This window comes from Sarcophilus harrisii, chromosome 1 (assembly GCF_902635505.1).
Source record: "Sarcophilus harrisii chromosome 1, mSarHar1.11, whole genome shotgun sequence".
Classification (NCBI taxonomy): Eukaryota; Metazoa; Chordata; class Mammalia; order Dasyuromorphia; family Dasyuridae; genus Sarcophilus; species Sarcophilus harrisii.
The window spans coordinates 706,610,101-706,638,011 of NC_045426.1; the positions used below are offsets into that span (position 1 = coordinate 706,610,101).

The window sequence follows — 27,911 nt, forward strand, 5'->3', positions numbered from 1 at the left end:
GGGATATATGTGTTGGGCATTGGGGGGAGCGCGTGTGTATTGTACGTGAGAGAGCGCAGAGGAGAGGGGAGAAGCACCGCCACACACACGCACACACACACGCACACAAGACACACGCGCGCGCGCACACACACACACACACACATACACGCGCACACACGCACACACAACCAGAGGCTGGGAGGGAGGACGCCCCGAGAGCGAGAGCGACGGCGGGGAGGGAGGAGGGCGAGCGCCCGAGCTGGGCCGGAGGGAGCCGGCTCGCGAGCCAGCCAGTCAGCCAGCCGGGCGCACCGCACCACGCCGCGCCGCACCGCAGCGCACCGGCCCGGAGGGCGCCGAGGGGGGCCGGGGAAACTTGGGGCCGCCAGGGGGTCGGCGGCCGCGGCTCGGGGGCCAGCCGCCCCCCCCCCGGCGGGCGCCATGCGGCCCTGGGGCCGGGGCTTCGGGGCCCCCCGAGCTCGGGGCAGCGGGCGCCTTTGAGCAGCCAGCCGCCGGCGGCCCTGGGGAAGAGGCTGAGTGCCCTGGCTAGAGAGCGGGCGGAGGCGCGCAGGAGGCGGAGGCGGAGGCGGGCGGGGGCGGGAATGGCCCGGCGCCCAGGGGCGCGGGGCTCAAGCGGGCAGTAGGCAGCCGCCACCGCGGGCCGCGGCTGTCCCTCCCTCCCGCCCTCTTCTCCCCCTTCCCCTCCCCCTTCCCCCAGCCCCTGAGCGCGGGGGGGAGCGGGGGGAGGGGAGGGGAGGGGTGGAAGCGGAGCCCAGAGCCCAGAGCCCGAGCAGCCTGAGCCCGAGGCGCGGCCGCGGCCGCCGCTGAGCGAGCTGTCCCTGTCTCTGGGCGGGCGGCAAGGCGGGCGGGCGGACTGCTCGCGCCCCGGGCTCGGACCCCCTCCCTGCGCGGCCCCCGGGCCCGGCGGGCTCCGAGGGAGCGCGAGCGGCCGCGGCCGCCCCTGCCCCTGCCCCTGCTGCCGCCGCTGCCCTCCGGGGGGTGGCCCGGCCCGCGCAGTCCATGCGATTCGGGATTAAAGTTTGCGCTCGGCGCAGGAGTCCCCAAGATGCCGTTCCACCCGGTGACCGCGGCGTTGATGTACCGGGGCATCTACACCGTGCCCAACATCCTGTCCGAGCAGCGGCCCGTGGAGATCCCCGAGGACGAGCTGGAGGGTGAGTGCGGGGCCCCGAGCCCCCTACCTGTTTGCCCGTGGCCGAGTCACTTGGAACCGCCGCCGCCGCCGCCGCCGCCGCTCGCTGGGGGGGGCGGGGGGGGGGCTCCGGGGACCCGCGCCCCCCTCCCCGGGTGACCAGTGGGGGGAGGGGCTGCAGGTGCAGGGAGATGCAGGGAGACAGGTGGGACCGAGCTGCGGGGCGAGTGGGAGGAAGTTGGGGCTGGTTCCAAAGGGAGAGGACCCGAACCCGGAGCCCAGACCCCAGTCCCAAGACCGGGCGGGGGGGGGGGGGGGGCGGTAAGAGGGAGATGAGAAGGAATTGATTTCACCGGGGGTAGGGGGACAGGGACCAGAAGTGAGAGCGGTACAGCCTTCCCTGCTCGTTCCTCCCACCCCCCACCCCCGTCACGGGGCTCGAGCGGGGGTTTCAGACGACTGGAGATGGGCAGGGGGAGGGGGGAACTTCCCCAACCCCCTCCTCTGGGTCCCACGGGGAGGGGAGGACCCGAAGCGTTAGGCAGAAGTAGCCGAGGAGACCCCCCCCCCTCCACGTTGCGGGCACCAGCTCGGAAAACTTGCTGACCCCCTCCCCCCTCCTCCCCTGGCCGCCCCCGCCCCCTCCGTAGCGACGGCGCTCACCCCCCGCGGGAGGGGACGGGGTCGTGGGGGTCAGCGCTCCCACGGTGACAGTGCGGAAATGGGCGAGGGCGGCTGCGGCCCGGCCAGGGGGCGGGGCCCAGGGTTGGGGGAAAGCCCCCGGCCCCGGGGAATGCGGGGCCGGGGAACCTGCGCGGCGGGTGGGCTCCCGGCTCCGACCCCCCCCCCCATCACCCTCGCGGCTTCTAGCGTAGCTTGGCTGCTTCTCCACTGAAATTGTCATTCCAGACGTGTCGCTTTCAAAATCCAATCTGTTTGGGCTGGGAGAGGAGGGGAGGGGGGGACAGAGATGGCCGCCGGGCCCTCCCCCGTCTCCGGGCACGCTCCCGCAGAGGGAGCCCCCTCCCCCGGGCCCACTGGGGTCCGGCCCCCTCCCGGTGAGGGCAGAGCCGCTCCCTGGGAGCGACACAACAAGTGGATGGGGTGGGGGTGGGGTGACGGCAGCTAAGTGCCCAGCGACCCTTCTGGCCGCCTGGCCCGGCCCCCCCCCTCACCCTCTGAGGGTCCTCCCGGCAGGCGCAGCCCATGATCCGAGCTGGTGCCTCAGCCCTCCCTCCCTCCCCCTGAAGTCTCCTGGCTCCCCATCCCTAAGGTTGCCCCTTTCACTGGTCCCCAGACACCGGGTCCCTCTGGGATGGCAGCCTGTCTGCTCTCCCCTCAGCCTTCAAGCGTCCTCACCCCTCCCGGGGGCACCAGGTGGCAGCTGAGCCCAACTTTCCCTCTCCCACTGCCCAGGCCGCCCCGGCCAGCCTTGGCTTCTCGGGACCGGGGACCCCCCTTCCCGGGCTGGGAGGGCGCCGGGGAGCTGCCTGTCCCAGACTCCAGCGGCCGGCCTGAACAGGAGAAGGCGCCCACAGAGCACTGCAGTGCTAGAGCAGGGCCTGGCCCACCCCGCCGCCTCCCCGCCTCTCCCTGGGCCGCACGGCCTGGCCTCTGGACGCCCTAGCTGTTGCTCTGGCCGGGGCACAGGCCGGGGAGTGGGGCCCCGGAGCCCGGGGCTGGCCGGCCTGCTCCCCCCCCCCCCCCAGCCCTCTGCAGTGCCCTTTCTCCCGGGCTGCCTCGGGAAGTGGCCAGGTGGAGGGAGCTGGCAGGGTGGGCAGCGGGCTGTGCCAAGCTGCAGGGGAGGCAGAGGCCAGGGGGGGCAGGAGAGACCACGGGAGAGCCCTGAGCAGCTCCCCCTTAAGGCATCCTGCATCTGAGCCCGCTCAGAAGCCCAGGAAAACTACCCTGGACAGCGCCTGCTCCTCCGGTGGGCCCTCTGACCAGCAGGACTCGCAGGCAGTCCCTTGACCCCTTTCCCTGGGAAAGACAAGCACGGGGCCACCAGAAGGGCTTGGTCAGGTGCTTGGAGATCACGAGAAGGATGCAGTGACCGTCCAGATTCGGGGGGGCCGGGGGAGTGACCCAGAGCAGTGAGTCCCATGTCCTCAGGGGATGGCAGAGGAGAGGGGAGCTCCTGCTGCAGAGGGGGTGCAAGCTGCAGCTGGCCGGGCTCGGATCTGCGTATGTTCTGAACAGCTGGGAGACTGGGGGTGCTGGTGATGATAACTCCATCCAGGCTCTTTGGGGGCAGGGGAAGCTGGGGAAAGTAGGAGGCTGGACGGATATGCCTTCTGTCCTTGGCTGCACCAGAACCGCTCGCACAACTGGAGTCGGCACCAGTGGGGGGCAAGGCGGAGGGTCCCCGTCGTGGCTCCGGCCAGCCCTGGCGCGCCCTCACCCCCCACAAGGCCTTGGGAGGCAAAGGGAAAGGACATTTGGGGGTTGTCGGGTGGCGCATCAAGATAGCGATGGAGGACTTGTGGGTGGGAAGGGGATGTACCTCAGTACCTCCAGCCAGAGAAAAGGCCGATGGGAGTGAGCAGCAGAGAGAGGGTTCGGCCCCAAGACCTCTGAGCCCAAAGGAGGGTTCTTTCCACTCTCCCTCCCACCTCCACCAAGGGATCCCCTGTTTTAGTCCTTTCCAGCCTCTTTCGGGTTCCCTCCCCTTGCCCTGAGGCTGAGTGAGGAGCCACACCAGATCCCAAACAGAACCCGAAGCCCTTCTAAGCTGGTTTGAGAGACAGCACAGGGGAGTGGGGTAGCTGAGCACTCGGCCAGGGACAGGGAGCAGGGGATGGACGGGGTGGGAGCCTGGGCTGGTTTTAGGAGAAAATGATGGTGCAGGGATTAGAAGGGGGAGGAGAAAGGTCAAAGAGCAGGGATGCTCTGGGAGAAAGCAAATGGGAACTTCCCCTTCCTGTCCATTGTCCTTTGCCTGATTCTTCCATGCCCCACCTTCCCCCCCTCTCCCCTCCCCTCCTCTCCCATCCCCTCTGCTACCCCCCTTCTCTGTTTTCTTTGCCAGCCTGGCAGTCCCCAGCACTGGCAATATTTCTGCCACTGGCAGCAGAAAGGACCCTTCCCGTCTGCCTTTGCTCTCTCCAGTAGCCCTGGCTCCCGAGGAGGGGTCCCCTCCCGTTCTCCCTCCCTTCCCGTATCTCCCACACCTCCGCCCTCCGCTCCCCTCCTGAAGCTGGCCTGGGCAATTCTCAAAGCTCGGTTTTTGCCAGCGGACGATAGGAAGACGGCCCCCCGGCTCCGGCCCACGGGCCTCTTCTGGCTTCCTCCTGCCTCTTTCCAGGATGGGAGACGGGAGGCTCCTTCCTTGCTTTCCCATTCTCCCATTCCAAAGGCAGGAGCCTTGGCTGGGGATGTGGGAGTTTTCCAGTCCTCAGCCTCCATAGAAGGAGAAGAGAGGCAGGGATGGGCTGCAGGCAGGCGCTTTGCAGAGGGGCGAAGGAAGGGGTGCAGGTCCCCACAGGCCCTGGGGCTAGGGACTCTGGGAAGGAAAGGGGCCCCGTGCCCCTCCTTCCCCAGACTCAGTAGCTGCAGAGGGGGGCTCTGTCCCTCTCTAGACTCACTGGCAAGAGACCAAAACCGTATTAGTCAGCGGCCAAACCAAATTTATTTGCTCCATTTGTTCCCCCCTCCTTCTCCACTCAGAAGCGAAAGCAAAGGTGTCTGGGGCATCTGAAGGGCAGGGCCGGGCCAGGTGGAGCAGGTGGGAAGCTTCTGGAGGCCACAGTGGGAAGGAGGAATCTCCAAAATGGCCCAGGGGCCCCCAGAGATGTGGGCCTCCGGGCTCTTGTCATCCACTGCAGATCTCCACGCACTTTATAACCCTTCTGTCCCTCGGGAGCCGTGGAAGGACGAGGTGACTTCCCACAAAACCCTCCTGCCTTCCCTGTGTCAGTCAACTCCCCCTAAAGGGAATCGCCTTTCTAGCCCCCAGTTGCTGCCCCCACCTTCAAAGACCCTGACTCGGCAGAAAGGGCCTTATTCTAGTCTCTAATGGGCTTCCTACACTGGGAAGGAGTGTGGGGGTTGGGGATCAGAAGAAGGCCTGGCTCGGCTGGGAGAGGAAGGAACCCCTTCCTGTTCCCTCTGCACCCCCCCCCCAATCTGGAGCTCAAGACTCCTTAAAGGTTTCCTTAATGCCGGGTGTGGTAGAGAGGGCCAGCCCTTTTACAGGAGTGACTCAGAACTGAGGGCCTGCCTCCTCTCACCTGAGGGTCCTGAGACCCGTCATTGGGGCTCATTTGCTTTTCCTGCAGAACAATTGGGGAGGGGTGGAGGTGAGAGCCGGGCAGCCTTCTGGGATCTCTTCCAGCTTGGATCTTGGGAGAAGCTCGCCCCACCTGCCAGCTGCAGAGGGGGCTGCTCTGGGTCCTGGCTGGGCTGGGGGCTGGCTCGGTGCCCTAGGCCAGGGGGCCTTCCCTTCTTCTCTGGGGCTGTCTCCCCATCTTAAAATGTGAAGGTTAAACTAGATGTTTCTAAAGCCCCCTTCAAGTCTGACAGTTATATTCTCTAAGATTCTCCCAATCCTCTCTGCCATCCCCTGTTCTATCGCCCTTCCCAACCCTGACATTCTGTGCTCTACAATTCTTCCCAGCTCTGACATCCCCTGTTCTAAGCTCCCTCCCAGCCCTGACTCCCCCTGTTCTAAGCTCCCTCCCAGCTCTCACCCTCTGGGATTCTTTAAGGCCTTCTGCCATCTTTCATTTTTATTGTCCTTTAAAGGTGAGATTTTCCCATAATCACTTTGAGGTAGGAGGTAAGAGCAATCGCATGGCCCGCCCCCTCCCCCAACATCATCATTTCACCAATTTTGGACAAATAAAAGTGACTTCCCTAGAGTCCCCGGGCAGGAAGAGTCAGCGAGGGCATGGCGGGTGCTTTGGCAGATTCGGCCCCGGGGACCATGCCGGGGCATCGAAGGCTTCCAGAGGAGAGGTCCTCCCGGGCCTAGGAGGACCAAAGGCTTTGGATCTCGGCAGGGGGAGGGGAGGATTCTACAGTGGCTTGTGATGTGGGCCAAAAGCTTGGGGGTGAAAGGTGCCCATGTCTGGGCGGGGGAGCGGGTTGACTGGATTTTAAGAGTTAGAGTTCAACCTGGTGACTTGTGGGAAGCCAGATTCCAGATGTGGGTTAGGGCCAAATCATTCAGGGCCTTGAATGGTAAGTTCAGGAACTTTTCTTTTATCCTGAAGGTCGAGGGAGGGGTCCTAGAGCGTAGTGAGCTCCCAGTTCAAAACTATGTCTAGGGGGATGGTGGAGGAGGCTGGGGGAGGCTGGGGACTGGGACGTCAGCCATTCCCCAAGTCCGGATGAGAGATTTGAGGTGGGCTGGGGGGGACAGAATATGCTGGTTCTCCTATGGAACCTTTAACCCTCCTCAATCCACTCAATTTATAGGGAAGAAGTTGAAGAAACTGAGGCAGAGGGAAATGGGGATGGAGGGGGAGTGGATTGTTTATTTAGAGCCGTAATGAGCAGGGGAGGTTGTTTTGTTCGAGTTTCTCATTCTATAGTGAGGAGGCAGGCCCGAGATGGGCTGTTCCATTGGCCAGAGGCGGAAGCAGGATTCAGCTCAGGCCCCCAGCTCTTGTCCGGTGCCCTGCCCCTCCCTCCGTCACACAGAGCCCCCTCGCCTTGGCAGGGATGAGCACTGAGACCCCCGAGACAGGGAAGACACTTTTCCAAGGTCACACACATACTATGTAAATGGTAGCTGAGAACCTGGGTCCTCAGGCTCCTACTTCAAACTCGTTCTTTATACCAGCCTGCCCCCACCTGAGGGGGAGGGGGGGGGGACTCATGCTCCTTAGAGCTTGGGGGAAAGCCCACGTAGGGCCAGGAGGGGCCTGCTAGGACTTGGGGTTTCTGAGACACTGCCGGGCTGGGGGTAATGTCGTCCCCACCCACAGTCCTCACTCCGGCTCCTCCACGTTGGGAGATTAGACCGGTCCTTACCCAGAATCCCGGAGCCCTGAGAAAGACAGACAGAGGGGCCCTGAGGGGCCTCTCGACCCAGACAGCAGGAAGGCAGGCAGGGCAAATGAGCTGCACCTGACCCGGGAGTCGTCCGGGAGGAGCCCCAGAGAACTCCCAGGGGGGCCAGCTGGGATGGATAGCAGACAAGAGAGCAGAAATCGAGCAGCCGGGCTAACTGCTGGGGGCAGAAGGGTGGGGGAGAGGGGAAGGGGACATGGGGGGAGAGACACCAGATTGATGGTGAAAAATACAGGCCAAGGCTTCAAATTAGGGCCGAGCTGGGGTTCCAATGGAGGTGGGCAGGAGAGGAAGGAGGCCGTGGCCGGGAGGCTGCGTCAGGGGTGGAGTCCTCCCAGCTTGTCCCTCAGTGTCCCCTGTCCTCCCTTCTTGTTCTTCCCTCCTTTCCCTTCCAAGCCAGGGCCGGCCAGCAAGGTGAACCACTGCTACCCTCTGAGCCTGGCCCAGCAGGAGGCAGAGAGGCCCGAGGATCCGGCCCTGCCAAGGGCTCAGTCTGGGACTGGGCAGCCCCTGGCGGCGGTGCAAGCTCCGGCCCTCTCTCTCTGGGTGATCTGAGGGAGGGTCCCCGCCCTTCTCCCCCAGAGAAAACCAAAGGGTCAGGCCCGGGGGTGCGGCCAGCGGCTTCAAGGCCCAAGGAGCAGGCCCGCCCTTTGGTGTCCGGTCAGCAAGCCAGCCTTGCCAGTCTGGTGCTTGGGGCCAGGCCCTTCTCCGAATGCCAAGACACTCAGCAGCCTTCCGTCCCCAGGGACTTCTGGGGAAGCTGGGCTTTCGTGGAAACCTGGGGCCGGGAGAAGGGTGGGAGTCCCTCCCCCTCCCCTTGGGGCTCCAGACAGGGGCCCAGCCTCCCCATGTGACAGATGAGCAGACGAGGGTCTGGCCCAGGGTCCCAACTGGCTCCAGGATCCAGAGGGACTCCTGGTCCAGAGCTGTTGTCCATGATGAGCATGTAGGACATATGTGTGTTTGTGTATATGTGTGTGTGAGAGTGTATGATTGTGTAAGTGTGAGTGTGTGGTTGTGAGTTTGTGTGATTGTGTAAGTGTATATGATTGTGTGTGATTGTGAGTGTATGATTGTGTAAGTGTGTGTGGTTGTGAGTGTGTGTGATTGTATAAATGTGTGAGTGTGTGGTTGTGAGTTTGTGTGATTGTGTAAGTGTGTGTGGTTGTGAGTGTATGATTGTGTAAGTGTGTGTGAGTGTGAATGTGTGGTTGTGTGTGTAGTTGTGTGTGATTGTGTAAGTGTGTGTGAGTGTATGATTGTGTAAGTGTGAGTGTGTGGTTGTGAGTGTATGATTGTGTAAGTGTGTGTGATTGTGAGTGTGTGGTTGTGTAAGTGTGTGTGAGTGTATGTGGTTGTGTGTGATTGTGTGTGAGTGATTGTGTAAGTGTGTGGGTGAGTGTGTGTGGTTGTATAAGTATGTGTGAGTGTGTAGTTGTGTGTGATTGTGTAAGTGTGTGTGTGAGTGTGTGTGTGTGTGTATGTGTGTTCCAATTCCTGAGAAAGAGAAGCAGAGGCCAGACAGAGGCAGAGACAGAGGGCAGGGCCTTGGGACGGCCTGGGCTGCTGGGGAGCGAGCCGCCCGGGTCTGAGGGATTTCCAGGGGATGAGGCAGATGTGCTAGCATCTCCAAGGGACCCTTCCCATCCCCAAAACTCCCATCCTCACTCACACTCACTCTCGCACACTCACACTTGCACACACACACAGGCTCCCGGGGGTCTCCTGTGGCCAGGGGGGAGGGTGTCTCTCTTATCCCAGGACGCCCAGGGAGCGGTCTCACCCTCGGCCCCCGGGGACAGAGGTAGAGAAGCTCGGTCCCGGCTGACAGGGATCCCCCACTCTGCCTTCTCCTGAGGGACTCCCCAGGGAGCGGCGGAAAGCTGGGGGGCTCTGGAGCAGCGTCTCCCGAGGTCACGGCTAGGAGTGGCTGGGGGATTCCTCCCCACCCTCCTCTCTGCCAGGATCCTGAGCCCTGACATACAAGGGCACCCCAAGCCCCTGCTCCCAACCACTGGGACGAGCCAGACTCATTGGGCTTCTGAGGACAAGAAGGCCCCAGTGCTCCTGCAGCAGGGACAGAAAATTGGACCGGAGCCTGCCCCGAGGCCTGGGGGTTCGCATGGCATTCGCGCCTAGATGAACTCCCTGGAGCTGTAGGGGTAGCTGGGAGAATCAGAAGGTGGTAGAGGGAGGGTCCCCTCCCACATAAAGCTGAGCTGGGACTTTGTAGAATCTGGGGGAGTCCTTGAGAACCCTTCCAGCCCGGAGCCCATTCCAGAGCTGAGAGGTCTCTCGAGTCGCCGCCTCCTTCCCCGAGGCCCATTCAGGCCCAGCTTCCTCCTCCTTCTCAGGGCCTTTCTCAGACCCTAATTTCGCTCCTTCCTGGACTCTTGATGAAGCACAAGGCGGGAGGCACCAGCAGCTGAGGATGACTCAGGACCATGGGATTTTATGGCTAGAAGGAGCCACATCATCCTCTTCTTTCACGGATGGACAAGCCGGGGCAACGAGATGGCGCAGCGAAGGGAGCGCCGGGCTTGGGGTCAGGAAGCCTCACCTTTGGGAGTTCGAACCCTGGGCAATTGAATTCACCCAGCCTGCCTCAGTTTCCTCATCTGTAAAATGAGTTGGAGAAGGAAATGGTAAACCACTAGCTGTGTATCCCTAAACAAGTCCCTTCACGCAGCCTGCCTCAGTTTCCTCATCTGTAAAATGAGCTGGAGGAGAAAATGGCAAACTGCTCCAGTGTTTCTGCTAAGAAAACCTCAAATGGGGACAAACAGAGAGTCAGACACAGCTGAAGCATAACTAAAACTTGAGTTTGCTGGAGAAGTGAAGAAATCAAATAGGGAGCAAGGGCAGTTCTGGGGTCCCAGTCTAGGGCCTCTGAGTTCATCTGTCTCTCCTCTGGCTAAGCCAAAGCTGATGTCAGAAGATCAGAGGTCAGAGGATAAACATAGCTAGAAGGGACCTTAGAGACAGTACCAGATCTGAACCCAGGTCTTCTGACTCCACGTCTGTTACAGAGCTTGGCTCAGGAGCCAGGGCTGCAGTCGCACTATTATTATTCCCATTTTGCAGTTGTGGAAACTGAGGCAGAGAGAAGTGAGCTGACTTGTCCAAGATTTACACAGTGCCCTGGGTTCAGATCCTGACTCCGACACATTAGCTTATGTAACCTTGGGCAAGTGCTCATTGACTTAACTGGGCCTCAATGGATCCAAGTTTCCTGCTTTGTAAAATGGGGGCAGGGGAAGCTGGAAATAGAGGAGGAAAGTGAAGCCCAAGGAGGGAAAGGGGTTTCTCCAGACTCTCAATTTGAACCCAGATCTTCTGCCCTTGGACACGGTAACAGGTGTATTACAACACCGGGTCTCCCAGACTAGAAAGCTGAATTCCCGAGCTTGCCTACCCAAGATAGTAATAGTTGCTGAAACACACACACACACACACACACACACACACACACACACACACATATACACACATACACACACTCACACAAATCATCGGTGACATGAGAGGGGACATTTGTCTTTCAGGCAAGAGGTCAGGGTTCACTACAGGAAGACAAAAGGGTGGAAATCGGCCCTGGGGAAAGTCAGAATCCAATCTAGGCCACATGGACTAGATAGAATTCCTTCTGGGGTTCTGAGCCCAGACTGTCGGGGAGACTGTTTAGGTGTTAAGAGGAGAAGGAACCTGGTCCCACCCACCCTCCCTTACCCATTGTGGCTGCTAGATATTATGAAGGGTTGGAAAGGGCTCTGGGTTTGTGGTGAGAGGATCTGAGTTCTAATCCTACCACTGTCACTGCCTCCCTGTGACCCCACATGTGTCAAATCATCTTGTTTCAGCCTCAATTTCCTATTTTGTAAAATGAGGCGATTTGACGAGACGAGCTCCAGGGTCTCATCCAGCGGTAAATCCATGAACCCATAATCCTTTGTGAAAGGAGAAACTGCGGTCCAGTGACATTAAATGCCTTTCCCAGGATCACACAGCAAACAGCAGTGAAGTTGGAACCAAGACTCAAGGTCTAGACTTCTTTAGCTTATCCCTTGTGGTTGCTTTAAAGTTTTAGCAAAGCACTTCACATGTGTTATCTCATTTATTCTTCACAAGTCTGTGAGTTACATGCTATTATTATTCCCATTGTGCAGTTTTGGAAACTGAGGCAGAAAGAGATAAAATGACTTGTCCAAGCCTTCACATGTGTTATTTCACTTAATCTTTACAAGTCTGTGAGTTTTGCACTATTATTATTCCCATTTTGCAGTTATGGAAACTGAGGCAGAAAGAGGTAAAATGACTTATCTAAGACTTCACATGTGTTATCTCACTTGTGAGTTTTGTACTATTATTCTTATTTTACAGTAGTGGAAACTGAGGCGGAGAGAGATGAAATGACTTCCAAGATTTACACAGAGTAAGCACAATTTGAACTCAGGTTTTCCTGCTTCCAGGTCCAGCCCTCTACCTACTGAGCCACTTAGCTATCTCTAGAGTCCACCGACACTGGTCAGAAAAAATGGCCTCCAGTTAGGACAGAAGGTTGGTTTAGAATATGAGGTCACGCAAAGATATCATCCCATTCCTGCAGCTTTGGGCTGGTGCAGTGGACAAAACAAGGATCTGGATTCAAATCTGTTGTGTGACCTTGGCAAGTACCTTGCCTTCTCTGCGTACCTCAGTTTCCTCATCTGTACAAAGAGAGTGGATTCTATGGCTTCTTAGGTCTCTTCCTGCTCTTGTTCTAGAAACCTCAGTCTAAGCCTTTTTTGGGGGGAGAGTACTTGTAAATGCCTAGAGGGGTGTAGGACCCACAGCCAAGCTGACCTACCTGTTCCAGAGGTAGGAAAGCCTAGAGTGGGGGAATCACAGAATCTGAATTCCAACCTTCCTGCCTGGGTGTCCTTGAGCCAGTGCCTTCCACACCCTGGACCTCAGTTTCCTCCTATGTCCAGCGAGAGGTTTGGACTCGATGGTCTCTGGGACCCTCTTCCAGCTCCAGGGCTCTGACCCTCTATAATTCCTCTAAGTTGTCAAGAGCCAAATTCAGTTTAATTGACAAAGACCTTACATTCTGCTTCAGGGGCCAGGTGTGTATTTGAAAAGAAAAATCCATCCATGGATGGATGAAGTTAATGAAGTGAATGATTATCTAAAGGTCAAGTGTCTGGTATCTGGAGAGCAGAGTTTTGTGGGGCAAGTCCCTCCCAGGAGCCTTGGACTAGGCCATGGTGACATCCCACCAACTCCTGGTCACCGTTAGCTCTCATCCCTGTCAGCTCCCGGTCACTATCAGCTCCCTTCCCTGTCAGCTTTGTCACCGTCAGCTCCTGGTCATTGTCAGCTCCCATCCTTGTCAGCTCCCAGTCACCATCAGCTTCCATCCCTGTCAGCTCCCGGTCACCATCAGCTTCCATCCCTGTCAGCTCCCGGTCACCGTCAGCTCCCATCCCTGTCAGCTCCCGGTCACCGTCAGCTCCCATCCCTGTCAGCTCCCGGTCACCGTCAGCTCCCATCCCTGTCAGCTCCCGGTCACCGTCAGCTCCCCTATCCCTCCAGTCCGCAGCTCCCATCCCTCGCCGGTCACCGTCAGCTCCCCATCCTGTCAGCTCCAGTCACCGTCAGCTCCCATCCCTGTCAGCTCGGTCACCGTCAGCTCCCATCCCTGTCAGCTCCCGTCACGTCAGCTCCATCCCTATCCAGCTCCCAGTCACCGTCAAGCTCCATCCCTGTCAGCTCCGTCACCGTCAGCTCCCATCCTAGTCAGCTCCAGTCACCGTCAGCTCCCATCCCTGTCAGCTCCGGTCACCGTCAGCTCCCATCCTGTCCAGCTCCGTACTCACGGTCCCATCCCTATCAGCCCGTCACCATCACTCCATCCTTCAGCTCCGAGTCACCGTTAGCTCTCATCCCTGTCAGCTCCCGGTCACTATCAGCTCCCTTCCCTGTCAGCTTTGTCACCGTCAGCTCCTGGTCATTGTCAGCTCCCATCCTTGTCAGCTCCCAGTCACCATCAGCTTCCATCCCTGTCAGCTCCCGGTCACCGTCAGCTCCCATCCCTGTCAGCTCCCGGTCACCGTCAGCTCCCATCCCTGTCAGCTCCCGGTCACCGTCAGCTCCCATCCCTGTCAGCTCCCGGTCACCGTCAGCTCCCATCCCTGTCAGCTCCCGGTCACCGTCAGCTCCCATCCCTGTCAGCTCCTAGTCACCATCAGCTCCCATCCCTGTCAGCTCCCGGTCACCATCAGCTCCCATCCCTGTCAGCTCCTGTTCTTGTCCAACTTTAAATTTAAGGCTCCAGGACATAAGATTATTCACCTCCTAGGCTTGAGGACCCTGGGGCTCAAAGAGAAGAGCTAGGAGTCCCGGGGTTTCCTGACAATACGTCTTGGGCACTTAGGCATCCTCTAGCACCCTAGGTCTTGGGGTGCCTCCCCCTGAGGGTAGGGGTGGGGGAAGGAAAGTGCTTGAAAATCTTGTCTTCTGCTGTTTGGCTTGGGAGCATTCTGAGGCCTGAGGGGGCACATCTTGCCCCGGGGTCAGTCAGCCTCAATTCAGAAATGGCCTGGGCCAGGGATAGGATGAAGGAATGGTGAAGGACGGGCCCTCCCCACTCTGGCCCCAGCACTGCAGGGGTTACAGGAAAGATCTTGCCGCATCAGCCTGGGAGAGGAACCTCTTCCCAGAAAGCTTGTGGAGGATTATTATTGTTGAAATTTATAGCAATGGAATGGTAAGCCCGGGGTGAGCCAGAGCTGGCTCTGGGTCTACCCTTCGAGCCTAGAGAGGAGAGTTCCGAAGTCAGACATCAGCTCTTCTGTCCCCCTCCTCTCCTGGCCCACCCCCCTCGATGGCCTTGGAAATAAGAGCGGGCCAATAGGCCGCCCAGCCTGGTTTCCGGGAGGCACGGGACAGGGAAGGGAGGAGCCAAAGCCTCCCAGTCACGCCGGGCTCAGCCCCCCATTCTCAGAGCTCTCCCCATGAGCCCTTACACAGAGCTCCTTTAGCCAGCGGGCCTCAGTTTCCTCCTCTGTAGAAAAGAGTCAACCTCTGGCTCTCTAAGGAAGGAGGGCCCTTGGTATTTCTTGTGCCAGGCCTGACGCTTCTCTTGGAAGGATGCTCAGTCCTTGAGAGCTCCAGAGTTGGCTCCGAAACATGATCTATGGACAGCTGTCAGGCTGGGAGACCATCTCTCTGGGGCCAGCTGCCCCTCTCCCCCCAAAGGAGCCACTTAAGGAGATTACATCCCGTTGGATGATGGGTAGGAGAGGGAAGGCTTCCGGTTAGAGGAGGAGGAGGCTGGCTGGGAACAGGGTTTCAGGGACACTGTCTGTGCCCCTTTGGGGGAAGCGGCACCCGAGAGGCAGCGTCTTGGGTCAGACAGAACCCTGGCTGGAGCATTTGTTAATAATGGCTCAGCCAGTCTGGGCAAATCATTTCCCTTCTCTGGGCCTCAGTGATCCCAACTGCAAAATGGGGGGATTAATGGTGTCCAAGTAATGCCTCATCCCTCTTCTGGGGCTTGCCCTCTGTAGGAATAGGAAGGGGGCAACTGGGACAGCAAAGAGACGCAGAGAGCCATCCTCTGGGTATCTGCAGCCACCGGATGCAGGCAAACGGGCTCTGGCGCAGGGACTTTGGGGATCACATACTCTCAGCCATGCATGGATAAGAATCCGTGTCTTAATTAAGACTGAGGTATTTAGGAGCAGCTGGTTGGTGCAGTGGGTAGCGCAGCAGTCCTGAAGTCAGGAGGACCCGAGTTCAAATCTGGTCTCAGACACTGAACACTCCCTAGTTGTGTGATCCTGGGCAAGTCACTTAACCCCAACTGCCTGAGCCAAAAAAAGAAAAAGACTGAGGTAGTAACCTATGGATTACTTAGTCTTGAAGTACCTGGTCTAGTTCTAGGCCAGGTTCTAGGCAAGGAAGCTGGAAAGGACCTCTGTGTTCACCTCATTCAACTGCTTTGTAGATGAGGAAGGCCTGAGGTCACAAGGCAAAGTTAGTGGTCAAGCCAGGGTAGACCTCGACGTGAATATTCATCTAGATGGTAAGGTTAAAAAAAGCCAATCCACAAGCATTTATTAAACACCTACTGTGTGCCAGGCACTGAGCTGGGTCTTGGAGATACAAAGGCAGAAAGTGGGACTGTCCCTGCCCTCAGAGAGCTTACTTCCAGGGGACCCACAGCATTCAGTTCCACCCAGGGGACATTCCCAGATCCTGGGAACAGAGAAGCAAAGAGCAGAGCCCTGCCCACAGTGGGCTTCCCTTCTGCAGGACCATAATCCACCATAATCCAGCACTTTTTTTTACAGAAGAGGAAACTAAGGTAGGAAGGGACTTGGCACAAAGTCCCACAACAGATTTGGAGCAGGACCGGAACTCGGGCCTCTAGAACCAAGGGAATGAGCCACAGTGGGAAGATGTGTTGCTTTCCATGGACCTCTACTGTTTCCTCTGTCAAAGGGGTGTGATAAAATTAGGGCAAGTCTAAAGGCAGGAGTGACCCATCCCAGAATCAGACTTTCGGGGTTGTAGAGTCACCAAGGTCCATGGCCGTCTGGGTCATCCCCGTTACCCACAACCACCAAACGGGCACCCCGGCTCTGGGACGGGAACCTGCTGGAGGCAGCCTCGCCACTTTGAGACCCCAGCAGGTGGCCCTTCAGCAAGTCCCCGAGCTGAGTCTTCTCTTCTCCAGGCTAAACACTTCCAGTCTGGTCAGCGGATCACTGGCTCCAGCCCGAGGCCATTTGCCCTTCCAGTTGCACCCCGGCTTTTCAATGACCCTAATTAGAGCACCCAGGACCAGACACAATCCTGCAGGAACTGAGCATCCCTGCGTTCTGACATCGTTTGAACCTGCAGTCCATTAAAACCCTTGGATCTCCATCCTGTTTAATGCGGCTGGGACGTTGAATTTTTGAGTCCAAGTGTAAGGCTTTTCATCTCTCCCCACTGCATTTCCTCAGTCCGATTTAGCCCGTCAAGATGTTTTTAGCTCCCAACAGCATTGATGATCCTCCTAGTTGTGAAGACCAAGTTAGCCCCCTGGATACCTCAGGATCAGCTGGAGTCAGGATAAGCAAAAGTCCTCAGTCTTTATTCTTGGTCTTTAGGGGGAGAAGTGAATTGGATGGATGCAGGATCTCCACGACCTCCTTCTTCCTCATCTACCGCCAAAGTGACCCTGGCTAGTCTTACTCCACCCCCTAGTCCCTCCCACAATTCTCTGTATACACCGATTATCGAGCCAGCACAGGATAGTGGGAAGGGCCATTTTCCAACCATATGCCCATAGAGTATTGTCCAATCGGTAATTAGCCTTAAGTGCTCGGTTGTCTGGCCTCCAAGCATTAACTCAAGAGTTTCAGCCCTTACACCTAGTTTTATGTTTCTATCTCTGTCTCTCTCTTTGTCTCTACCAAATCACTTGCCCATGTGAGTCTTGCACCCCCAGCTAGACTGTCTGAACAAAGGGGGTATGTCCTCTAATGCCTTTTCATCTCTTTCACCTGCCCATCAGGGCCAGGCACACGGCAGGCAAAAAGGGAAGTAGTCTTAAGGCATAAAACCTGACTTCAAATCCTGCCTCGGATTTTTCTTTGCCAGGTGATCTTATGCAAGTCATTTCCCAGCAGAAGGCTTAGTTTCCTTATTAGTGAAATGGGGAGAATAATTCTTCCCCTCTCTCCTTCCTAGAGTTCTTGTGCATGGGTGGGGGGGGGGGGGGGAGAATATTTCATAAATCCAGTAGGATTTTGTTCCATTCACTTCTGCTTTTTGAATGTGTCCCAGTTCTTTCTATTTACATTGTTTCAGTCCCTGGGTACGCTGTTTCCCCAGCTCTGTGGACTTCCCTTTACATGAGTTTGTCTTGCTTGCGCTGGGCAATTCCATGTTCATCGCACATCTCATTTCTTATAGCCCAGGTTTACTCTTTTATGTTCACATATTTGTTTAGCCATTTCTCAGTCCAGGAGCATCTACTTTGTTTCCTATTCGTAGCTTTCACCAAAAGTACAGCTATAAATATTTTGGAGCATATGGGGACTCTTTTTTTTCTCATCGATGCTTTCCTTGGAGTAGAAGCTCAGTAATGAAGTTTCTGGTTCCAAAGGTATAGACATTTCAGTCCCTTTATTTGAATAGCTTTTTAAAATGATTGTACCATTTCCCAGTTCCACTGATAATGTATTAGTGCGCCTGTCCTCCCACAATCTTGAATATTGTCTTTTTTTGGTCATCTTTGCTGATCTTTGATGATTTACCGGGTGTGAGGTAAAACCTCCAGGTTGTTTTGATTTGCATTTCTCTTATTATTCATGATTTGGAACATGTTTTAACATGCTTGTAAGCACTCTGTGGTTCTTTTGAGAAGTGGATAGAGTGGATAGAGCACCAGCCCTGAAGTCGGGAGGATCTGAGTTCAAATGCAGCCACAGACTCTTAATGTGTCCTAGCTATGTGACTCTGGGCAAGTCAACCCCAATTGCCTCAGGGGGGGGAAAGAAAGAAAAACGATTTATTATTTGACCATTTATCTAATGATTTCATAACTATCTGTTTGTTTATGTGTGTGTACATATGTACTATATCCATATCCATTATTTATATATCCTGGATACCAAGTCCTTATCAAAAAAATATTGTACAAAGTTTTCCCCATTCAAACGCTTTCCTTTTTATGCTTAGTGCATTGATGTTGTCTGTGCAAAAGCTTTTCAGGTTCAAGTTCCCTCCTCTGCCGGGGACACACCTTCATGTTCCTTTGATTACTTAATCTTTGTTTAAGGTGGCCCTGTTCCCCTAGCCCTCCTTCCCTCATTCATCCCCTCTTCTCATCTGATATTCCTCCATCCTTCCCTCCCCTTGAGCTAGTCTTGTTCCTCAGTTTTACATTTTTATTCTTTTCCACCCCCTCCCAAAAAGGATTTATGGGGAAAATGTATGGCCCCATCTTCTCTTTCTGCTTACTTGAGAGCCTCATTTTCGAATTTAGAACTCCTAGAATTACCAGTTTTTCTCTTCCCTCTGTCTCCTTGTGCTTTTTCGATGCAAATCCTAAAACGCTCCAACCAGCAGAGCAATGGCGAGCCTTTGCTGCCGGCTCAGTGAAACATCGGCTGGTGTTGCTGTGGCAGGGCCAACTCGGGCCTCCAAGTCTCATCTGCTTGTGGTTCCTGGGTATCTCTGCTCAGACCTTCCCCCTTTATTTTCCCCGATCTACACCCTCACATTGCCCCCTTACTCACCTTTGGGCTCCTGGGTTCAGAATGGAGGGAATGCGAAAGGGATGAAGGAGCCCTCAGCAATGGAGAACACCAGGCCCCTGAGCCTGCTCGGTGTTTCTAGAGCAGAAAGCTCTCCTGCTGGCAATCAGGTGTTCACTAAATGCTTAAAACCCCCAAGGGGAAAGGAGGGAAGGAGGAGGGCAGGACGGGATGGGAGAGTGAGGCAGTGAACAGAATCTCACAGAAGGAAGCAAGAGGCTGGAGTTCCAGGCCTCCCTCTGACACAGACCCTGACCTTCCTTATAGGGGACAAATTCACCTGAGGGGGAGGGGAGGGGGTAGGATGAAGAGTGCTCCCTGGCCTGTGTGGGAACAGTCTCTCTAGGGGGAGGAAGGCCCTGACTGGGTGACCTCTGCTTCTATGGCCCAGCTGACCCTCCCAGCATGGGGGAGAAGGGCATGCTGGGATGGGACCCTCAAGGGCACCAGGCTGCAGCTGGGTTGGGATTTGGGAGACATAGGAGACCTCGGGTTGAAGGTGAACCCCCAGGATGTCAGCACCCCAGGAAAATGCTCCACCGTGCTCTAATGAGGGGCCTAGACCAGGCCATTGTGGAGTAATCATCCCTCCAGTTGCTCATTCAAGAAGCATATTTTGGCCCCTTGATCTGGGCCAGGCCCTGGACTGTTCCTTCTGGGGGGGGCAGAGCAATAAATAGGACAGCTATGGACAAAGGAGTTCTGGGGAGTGGAGGATGGAAGGGAATCTCAGAATTAAAGGATGAAGAAAGGCATCTCACACCATCTGGACTGAGCTGAGACTGGAAGGAAGCCGGGAGGTGGGGTGAGAAAGGAAAGCAGTCCTGGCAGGGAGTACGGCCAGGGCAAATGCCCGGCGTCGGGAGATGGAGCGGTTTGTGTGAGGAACAGCAAGGGGGTCGGTGTTCCTGAATTGTAACTCATCAGAGAGCCCCTGGCGTTTGCTGTGTAGGGGGATGCTGCCGTCAGACCGGGCTCTGGGAAGATCAGTCTGCTATAGGCCGAATCCCTATAGGTCAAAGCTGATGCAAGGGGTGACGGGAAGACGTAGCCACTTCTCCTTCTGGGTCTCATTTGACCCATCTGTATATTGGGACGTATAGAGCAGATAATCGCTGGGGTCAGCCAGCCAGAATCGACTGAGGGCCTACTGTGTGCCAGACCCCGTGCTGAGAGTCGGGGTTTCAGAGACCGAAGGGAGACATTCCCTGCTCTCAAGGAGTGGAAATTCTGCCGGGGAACAATATGGTCCTGGGGAAGTGATTCAGACAGCCACGAGCTCCTGTCACGTAGTGGAAGGTTTGACTCATTTGCTTGTGTGGAAGGAGCTCTGGCCAGGAACCAGATTGTTGTGGGGCGCCAGCTGGAAGGGATCTTGCAGATCTTGAAGCAGAAGCTCTGACTGGGCAGATGAGGAAACTGAGGTCCAATGACTGGTCTAAGGTCACTCGAGGAGGACAAAGGCAGAGGGGGACTCTGGGATCCTCTGACACCTCCCCTCCCTCCAGGGGTCTTGCCCTTTCCCAAATGACCTGAGTGATCCCGAATGTGACTTTGGCTGGATGTTTCCCACACCTGCCCCGGGGTCCAGTTTCCCCTGAAATGGGGAGGGGGTCTGCACCGATAACCTTGCCCGTAGCAGTGCAGTGGGGGCCGAGGCCCTGGGTTCCAGGACCTGCCACTTGCTCCCATCTGTGTGCCTCAGTTTCCTTCTCTGTTAAAGAAGAGGGCTGAACCCTTAGAAATCATCTAAGGTCCCAGGCTGCCAGGTGGTGCCATATTGCACAAAGCGCAGGTCTTGGAACCAAGACCTGAGTTCAAATTCAAACTCAGACATTTATTAGCTGCATAACCCTAGGCAAGGCCCATCAGCAGATTTGCCTCAGTTTCCTCATCTGTAAAAACGAGCATGGATTACAGGCTATCAAAGGTGCCCCCGGCTCTCCTACTGGAAAGAAACTTAACAAAAAGGGCACAGACAAAATCAGCTTGGAAACACAAGGACGTTTTTGTTCCGTCTGGGTTTAAACAGAAGAATATTCTGGAGTCCTGTGGCTCTCCAGCCTCCGGGCTCTGGCTCCCAGTGTCTGTCTCTGTAAAAATATAGTGAGGCCTGAGAATGGAGGTGCGATATGACAGTGGAAGTCAGGAAGACCGGGGTCGAGTCTTACTTGGGGCACACTGGCTGCATGACCCTGGACAAGTCACATGCCCTCGGTACCTTTGGGAGGTTCTCCAAGACGATCTTAAGTTGCTGAGGGTGGTTATCTGCATAGAAGGAGGGAGTTTCCCCACACAGGAGATCCTGGTTTCAATGAAATCCTAAGTCCAGTTTTTCAAATTGAGAGTATTGGTTAATACCATTGGACCATCCTGTCCAACACCTGTCATTAAGCGTCCAAAGCATGGCCGGTAAGTGGGTGGCCAGAGCAGAGGGGGAGCGATAGAAGGGTGTTTGTGACCTTCTTCACCACGGGAGCTGTCCAGCAGCGGAGAGTGCTGCCCTGGGAAAAGGTGGGCTCCCCATCCCGGGAGGTCTTCCTTCCTAAGGAAGGGTCGTTCTCAATGTCTTTACATCCTCGGGGACACTGAGGCAAGGGCCTGCTAGAGAAGAGAGCATGTGGGGAGAGCCTGGAAGCCCGTCGAGTCACTGCAGTTGACCAGATTGTCACAATTCCCCTTGGAACCTGCTCTTTGGGTGTCCGAGCTTTGGGATGAATGGCTTTCTCTGGTATCTCCTGGCAGCGGGGAGGGGAGTGACCCTGATTCTCAAAGGCCCTGCCTGAGGGCCCCGAGTTCTAACAAACCCATCAGCTAGAGCCCCTTTGAGTCTGGCTGGCAACTGACTAGATGGCAATTGTTGTAGGGGGGATGGCCAGGTATGGATTAGCCACGAATCTAATCATTAATACCAATAATAATAATAATAATAATAATTAGCATTCACATCACACTTTAAGATTTACAAAGCGCTTTGCAAATATTATCTCATTTTATTCTCACAGTAGCCCTGTGGTTATTATCTCAATTTTACAGTTGAGGAAACTGAGGCAGACAGCAGCAAAATGACTTGCGCAGGATCATATAGCTAGAGATGAGAGTTGAATTCAGATCCCACTGACTTGAGTCCTTGGACTGAATACGATGGAACGTCCAGCGTAGTTGTTAATGGTTGAGGGTCAATGGGACAAGAGTTCTGCTGCGGAGTACCCGAGGCTCTGTGTTTGGCAACTTGACGTTTGGCATCTTAATCAACGATGTGGATAACACTGACATGGCAAACATGTCAGATTTGCATGTGACACTAAATGAGGAAAGCTAACACGTTGAGTGACCATCGGGGGCCAAACGGACCTTGTTGGGTTAGATCGTTGGGCTGAATCTCATAAGATGGAGTTCAGTAGGGATAAATGTAAAGTTTTATACTTGGGTTCAAAAAGTCAATTCTACCATAAAAGATGGGGGAGACCTAAATTGACAGCAGTTGTTCTGAAAAGGGTCTTGGGGTCTTAGTGGACATCAAACTTCCTTGGGGTCAGCAAAGTGACTAAAATCTAACGTGAACTTGGTTGCATCTGGAAGGGCAAAGTCTCCAGAGCTAGAGTGGTAAGGGTCTCACTGGGTCTTTTCCTCATTTGCCGTCATCCGGAGTCTTGGGTCTGACGATGGACGCCATGGATGTACTGGAGAGTGGATGGCAGGCAAGATGGTGGAGGGTGGAGTTTGTGAGGATCAACTGAGGGGAGCGGGCAGGTTTAACTGGGAGGGCCCGAGCTCCGTCCGTCTTTGAGGATGGAACGGATGGCCGGGGACGGGGATTAGCTTTGTCCTGTTGGCCCCCGAGGACAGACCCAGGAGCAATGGTAGGAATGATTGTGGAAGCAACTGAAAGCTCGGAGTCAGGAAGAACACGTCCTCCCTGGGAGAGGTGTCCCAAAGCAGAGCGGGCTTCCTGGAGGGGGAGCTCCCCTGCAGGGGCCCCTTCAGAGATGGGGGGCTTCCTTCCTGTAGGTAGAAAGAGCCGTGTCCGTATTCGGGAAGACCTTGGATGCTGGCTTGCTGTATGACTTTGGGCAGGCCACTTTCCCAGCCTCAGTTTTTTTTTTTTTTCTTGCTGAGGCAGTTGGGGTTAAGTGACTTGCCCAGGGTCCCACAGCTGGGAAGTGTTGAGTGTCTGAGGTCACATTTGCACTCAGGTCCTCCTGACTCCAGGGCTGGTGCTCCCCCCACTGCGCCCCCCAGCTGCCCCATCAGTCTCAGTTTTTCCTCTGTAAAATGGGAGTGAGCGCCTGCTTCCCAGGATTGTCCTGCGGCTCCCGCTGGAAGAAGTGGGTAACAGGCTTTAACAAACTCAGATGTTGTATAAGCGCCCGTGGTTGTGCCTGCGGCCCTCACCGCCCCTCCCGGCTCAGAATACCGGCCGGGCACAAAGGGGCCAGCGGAGACCGGCCGCAGCTCGCAGCCCCCATCAGCAGGTGGGGGAGGCGCAGGACCTGAGTTCGAATCCCGGCGGGGAGCCAGGAGCGGGTTCTAGGCCCAGGGGGCCGGACAGGGGTCTCTGGGCCTGGGCGAGCCGGGCTCCTTCTCCCCACAGAGATCCGCGAGGCCTTCAAAGTGTTTGACAGAGACGGGAATGGCTTCATCTCCAAGCAGGAGCTGGGCACTGCCATGCGCTCCCTGGGCTACATGCCCAACGAGGTGGAGCTGGAGGTCATCATCCAGCGGCTGGACATGGACGGTAAGCCCCGCCCTTGGAGCCTAGGCCCCGCCCCTGGAGCGAAGGCCCCGCCCTCTGTCCCCCTCCCTCTGTCCCCCTGCTCCCTGGTTGGCAGAGCGGCGGCCCCGCCCCGGGAGCACAGGCCCCGCCCCTGGAGCAGAGGCCCCGTCCCGGAGCTGAGGCCCCGCCCTCTGTCCCCCTCCCTCTGTCCCCCTGCTCCCTGGTTGGCAGAGCGGCGGCCCCGCCCCTGGAGCAGAGGCCCCGCCCCTGGAGCAGAGGCCCCGTCCCGGAGCTGAGGCCCCGCCCTCTGTCCCCCCTCCCTCTGTCCCTCTGCTCCCTGGTTGGCAGAGCGGCGGCCCCTGGCCGGGAGCCCTTTCTGCGGGGCCCTGGCCCAGTCACTTCCTGCTTTCCTCTTCCTCCCCATCTCCTTCCCTTCGTGTCCGTCCCTCTCGGCCCCTCCCCCGTGCTTCCCGGCCGCCTCCTCCGAGAAGGCTGGGCAGGGCGGGGCCGCCCCCATCTCCCTCTTCTCCCGGTCCGCCTCGGGTCCTCCGTGACCAAGGCCGGGCCTCAGCGCCTCCCCGGGCCCCTGCCCTATGCCCGCGGCCCGGGCGAGACCGGGCCCTTCTTCTTGCGGTGGCGCGGCCCCAGAGACCCCCGAAGTCCCCGCGCTCCTCCGCCCCTGCCAGAGGCGCCAGCTCGCGGTGCCCAGCTCTGCCCGGGCAAGGGCCCCTCCTGCTCCTGCCCCTCGGGAACCTCGGCCTCGGGAGGCCTCTGAGGGCTCGGAGCCTGCCGGGAGCCACCAGAAGGGCTCCTGGCCGCTACTGGGGACCTGGGAGGGGGGTCCGGGACGCCCCTGTTACAGATGAGAAAACTGAGGCTCCTTGGTCAGAGTCTTCTGGGGGCTTGGGCTCGGCTCAGACACAGTAGTCTCCCCCCTCATCTCCTCCCTCCCCGTGTCCTTCCTCCTCCCAGCTCCCACACATGAGCCAGCTGGGGAAGGCGGCATATGGTGATTAAGCGGCAGGGAGGCCGGCTCGGCCCACGAGGCCTCGTTAACAGGCCTCCTCATTAACTCGGCCTCCTCCCTGCCCTTTGCTGAGGAGCCCCCTGGCACCGGGGAGGTACACAGCACCCCCGGTGGTCCTGGTGCCCCCCACAATCTGGTGCCCCCCACAGCCCTGGCATCCTGGCAGTGAGATGGTCAAAGATGGTCACCTCGCTGACCTTTGGAGGCAGAGACTGGGGTGGGGGAAGGGAGGGAGAGAGGAAAGAGGGAGGAAGGAAGGAAGGAAGGAAGGAAGGAAGGAGAATAGGGGAAGGAAGGAAAGAAAGAAGGAAGAAAGGGAAGAGGAGAAGGAAGGAAGGAAAAAAAGAAAGAAAGGAAGAGAAAGGAAAGAAGAGGAAGGAAGGAAGGAAGGAAGGAAGAAGGAGAAGAGGGGAACGAAGGAAGAAAGAAGGGGAAGAGGACAAGGAAGGAAGGAAGAAAAGAAAGGTAAGGAAGAAGGAGAAGAGGGGAAGGAAGGAAGGAAGGAAGGAAGGAAGGAAGGAAGGAAGGAAGGAAGGCAGGCCCCATGGGCAGCAGGCCACCTCTCCCTCTGTGCTCAAAAGAGGAAACATCAATCAGCTGCATTAGGGGTAGGAGGGGACCATGGGACTGAGCTGGCCCCGTGATCTCGACCCAACTGTTGTTTTACAGCTGGGGAAACAGATCCAAGGTCTGGTACTAAATTGAAGAGCCAGTGGTAATGTCCCTGGAAATTCAGGAGCTAACACTGGCTTTGCTCTTTAAGATGGTGAATGTGGCAATCAACTACCCAAGCATTTATTAAGCACCACTATGTGCACCCACATTGCTCAGTGGATAGAGCACCTGGCCTCGAGTCAGGAAAACCTGATTAAATAATCCAGCCTCAGACACTTATTTACTGAGTGATCCCGGGTAAATCCCTTCATCCTGTTTGCTCAGTTTCCTCATCTGTAAAAATGAAAGAAATGGCAAACTGCTCCCAAAAACCCCAAACTGGGACAAAAAGTCAAACCTGGCTCAAACAGCTCAAGCCGCCAAAACTACAGGCGCTGTACTAGGTGATCTGGGTACAAAGGCACCTTCCCCTGGCTTCAAGGAGTTTACATTCTATTTTTCAGAATGAAGTATTAAAAGTAAATCAAATCAATCCTCCATGTGTACAGGAGGAAATACTGAAGGTAGATACACTTCCCCCTGGAGGAAAAGTAAGAATCAGGGCAGACATCCAGGAGGAAGCCACTTGAGCTGAGCTTTGAAGGGAAGTAGGGAGCTTGATCCAGGTTGGGATAAAGAGGGAGAGCATCCCAAATGCTTGTTGACTGACTTACACAACACTTGAAAGTTTGCAATATAGGGAGACTAATAGTGGCCTTAGGAAGAAACTAGAGTCCTCCCGATGGACAAACTAAAGTCAATATATCTGACCCCTCACCTCCCTTGATCCCTCTTCTTCCTCCCTTCCTCTATTTCTTCATCCATCCATTCATTTGTTCACCCATCATCTGTATTTATCCATCTATTTGTCAGTCCATTGGTCCATCCAACAAACATTGGGCTCCTACTGGGTACAAGGTCACACGTTGGAAGTTTTTAGTCACATCTCATCTGCTGCCAGAAGCATTTTATAGATGGTAGATGCTGGGGTCTAGAGGAAGGAGGTCCCCACCCCCTTCACGGCCACCCCTTGGGCCCAGCTGGAGTCGGTGCTCACTCCCTCTCTGCTGTTTAGGAGACGGCCAAGTGGACTTCGAAGAGTTTGTGACCTTACTGGGGCCCAAGCTGTCCACCTCGGGGATCCCTGAGAAGTTCCATGGGACCGACTTTGACACCGTGTTCTGGAAGGTAGGAACTCCCACCCTGCCCTTAGGCCCGGGAGGAGACCGGACAGAGGCTCCCCAATGTCCGGGGGACCAGAAGCTGGGGGTCAGAGGCAACCATGGCTCCGTGAGAGGCCATGAAAAGGGCACCTGTTCCCACAGCTCTCTGAGCCTCGTGGGCCAGAACAGGGGCTGGAGAAGGCCGAGCCGTCCTCCTGCTGGGGGGCCTGAGACTCCCCCGGGGAGGGAAGGGGGCCTGGCTCCCACAAGGCTTCCCAGGCTCCGTCGGGAGGCCCCCATCCGGGAGGGGACGCTGGTGTGCGAACGGCCCAGCCCCGGGGAACGTGGAGAGCGGTGACGGGCCCTTTGGCCCTGAGGGTGGCCCGGGGCCTTGGCCGGGGGGTGGGGGGGTGGGGGGGGTGGCGCTGACCCTTGGCCGGGCCTCAGTGTGACATGCAGAAGCTGACAGTGGATGAGCTGAAGCGGCTGCTCTACGACACCTTCTGCGAGCATCTCTCCATGAAGGACATCGAAAACATCATCATGACGGAGGAGGAGAGCCACCTGGGCACGCCCGAGGAGTGCCCCGTCGATGTGGAGAGTGAGTACCCGCCGGCGGCCCGCAGAGTGCCCGGAGCCCCCCGGCCCTCCCACGCCCCCCTCCCAGAAGCGTCTCCCGGCGACCCCCGCCCTCGATGGGGGGTGGGGAGGAGGAGGGCCCCGCACGGGTCTGACTCCGCTGACTTTCCCTGTTCTGTCCTTCCCCCCCCCCCCCCCCCCTTGCGCCGCGGCCCAGCCTGCTCCAACCAGCAGATCCGCCAGACGTGCGTCCGCAAGAGCCTCATCTGCGCCTTCGCCATTGCCTTCATCATAAGCGTCATGCTGATCGCGGCCAACCAGGTCCTGCGCAGCGGCATGAAGTAGCTGACGGCGGGGGGCTGGGAGGCTGGGCCGCCGGCCCCGCCCCGCCCCCCATCGAGCCGCGGCCGGGGTCCCACCCCCCACCGAGCTGCACCCGGGCCCCGCCCCCCCCCCGGGAGAAGCGCTGGGGGCTGCCCGGGGTCTCGGCCGGTGGAGCATGAGGCCCCCGTGCATGGCTGTGGTGCCCGGCGCATGTCCGTGCATGGGGGCCCTCCCCGGTGTAACTCCGAGTGACGCGACCCTGTGTGCCATAGGATATACTCTTCGTACAATATAATCTCTCTGTATCTATCTATCTACGATAAAAACACCAAAACCATCGGTGAAGCAATACTCCCCCTCCCCCCGTAACCCGTGGGCCCTGCATGGACCAGGGATGCGGGCCAGAGGCAGCCCCTGGCCCTGGGACAGAGAGCCGGCCCCTCCCAGGTCCCCCTGGGACCCCGGGGAGGGCCGAGGTGTGCACGGTGGGGGGCCGCCCGGAAGCCAGCCCCCTCCTCCTTGCACCAGGGCAGAGGGCGAGCCCTCGAGGCTGGGGGATTCTGGGAGAGGACCCCGCGCCTGCACCCACCCCCTTCCCTGTCTCGTCCCTGCTCCCCTCTTCCCTCCGTCTGTTTCCTGGTGTGATTGCTGGTTCTCTAGCCTGTATGTAGCATCACCTTGTTCCTGTCTGTTTGGGGGTGTTCAATCTCAATAAAGATGGAATTTATATATGGGTTCAGTAGCCCCAGAGATAAGGAGACAACTGTCCTTTCAGCCTTCCCGAGCTCGGCTGAGCTTCCAGCTGAGCAGCTCCCCCCACCCAGGCCTACAGCCTCCTGGAGGGTCAGGGAGGAATCACAGCCAGGTTGGTCGATCCGGGATTTATTTGTTCAGGGCAAACATCGGTCTTCATTTCACTTTAACTCACAGAGGGTCAATCGATCGTGCTCCCAGTCATGGAATAGTCAATACTAGATTCTCCCGTCCTCCCCTGTGTAGCTCC

General features: G+C 57.2%; 1 protein-coding gene across 1 annotated transcript; it reads left to right on the forward strand.

Moving 5' to 3' along the window:
* The first annotated feature begins 161 nt into the window (after positions 1 to 161).
* Positions 162 to 27,642, forward strand: CABP7 (calcium binding protein 7). The gene is made up of 5 exons (XM_031948891.1): positions 162 to 1,157; positions 23,039 to 23,182; positions 25,918 to 26,030; positions 26,453 to 26,606; positions 26,802 to 27,642. Exons 1-5 carry the CDS (start codon positions 1,049 to 1,051, stop codon positions 26,927 to 26,929), a joined length of 648 nt encoding a protein of 215 aa, XP_031804751.1. The 5' UTR covers positions 162 to 1,048; the 3' UTR covers positions 26,930 to 27,642.
* Positions 27,643 to 27,911: the final 269 nt, after the last annotated feature.

Coding starts and splice junctions, on each gene's coding strand:
- CABP7 (XM_031948891.1), top strand. CDS start 1,049: ATGCCGTTCCACCCGGTGACCGCGGCGTTGATGTACCGGGGCATCTAC. Junction 1,158..23,038: donor CCCCGAGGACGAGCTGGAGG/GTGAGTGCGGGG, acceptor TTCTCCCCACAG/AGATCCGCGAGGCCTTCAAA. Junction 26,607..26,801: donor GTGCCCCGTCGATGTGGAGA/GTGAGTACCCGC, acceptor GCCGCGGCCCAG/CCTGCTCCAACCAGCAGATC.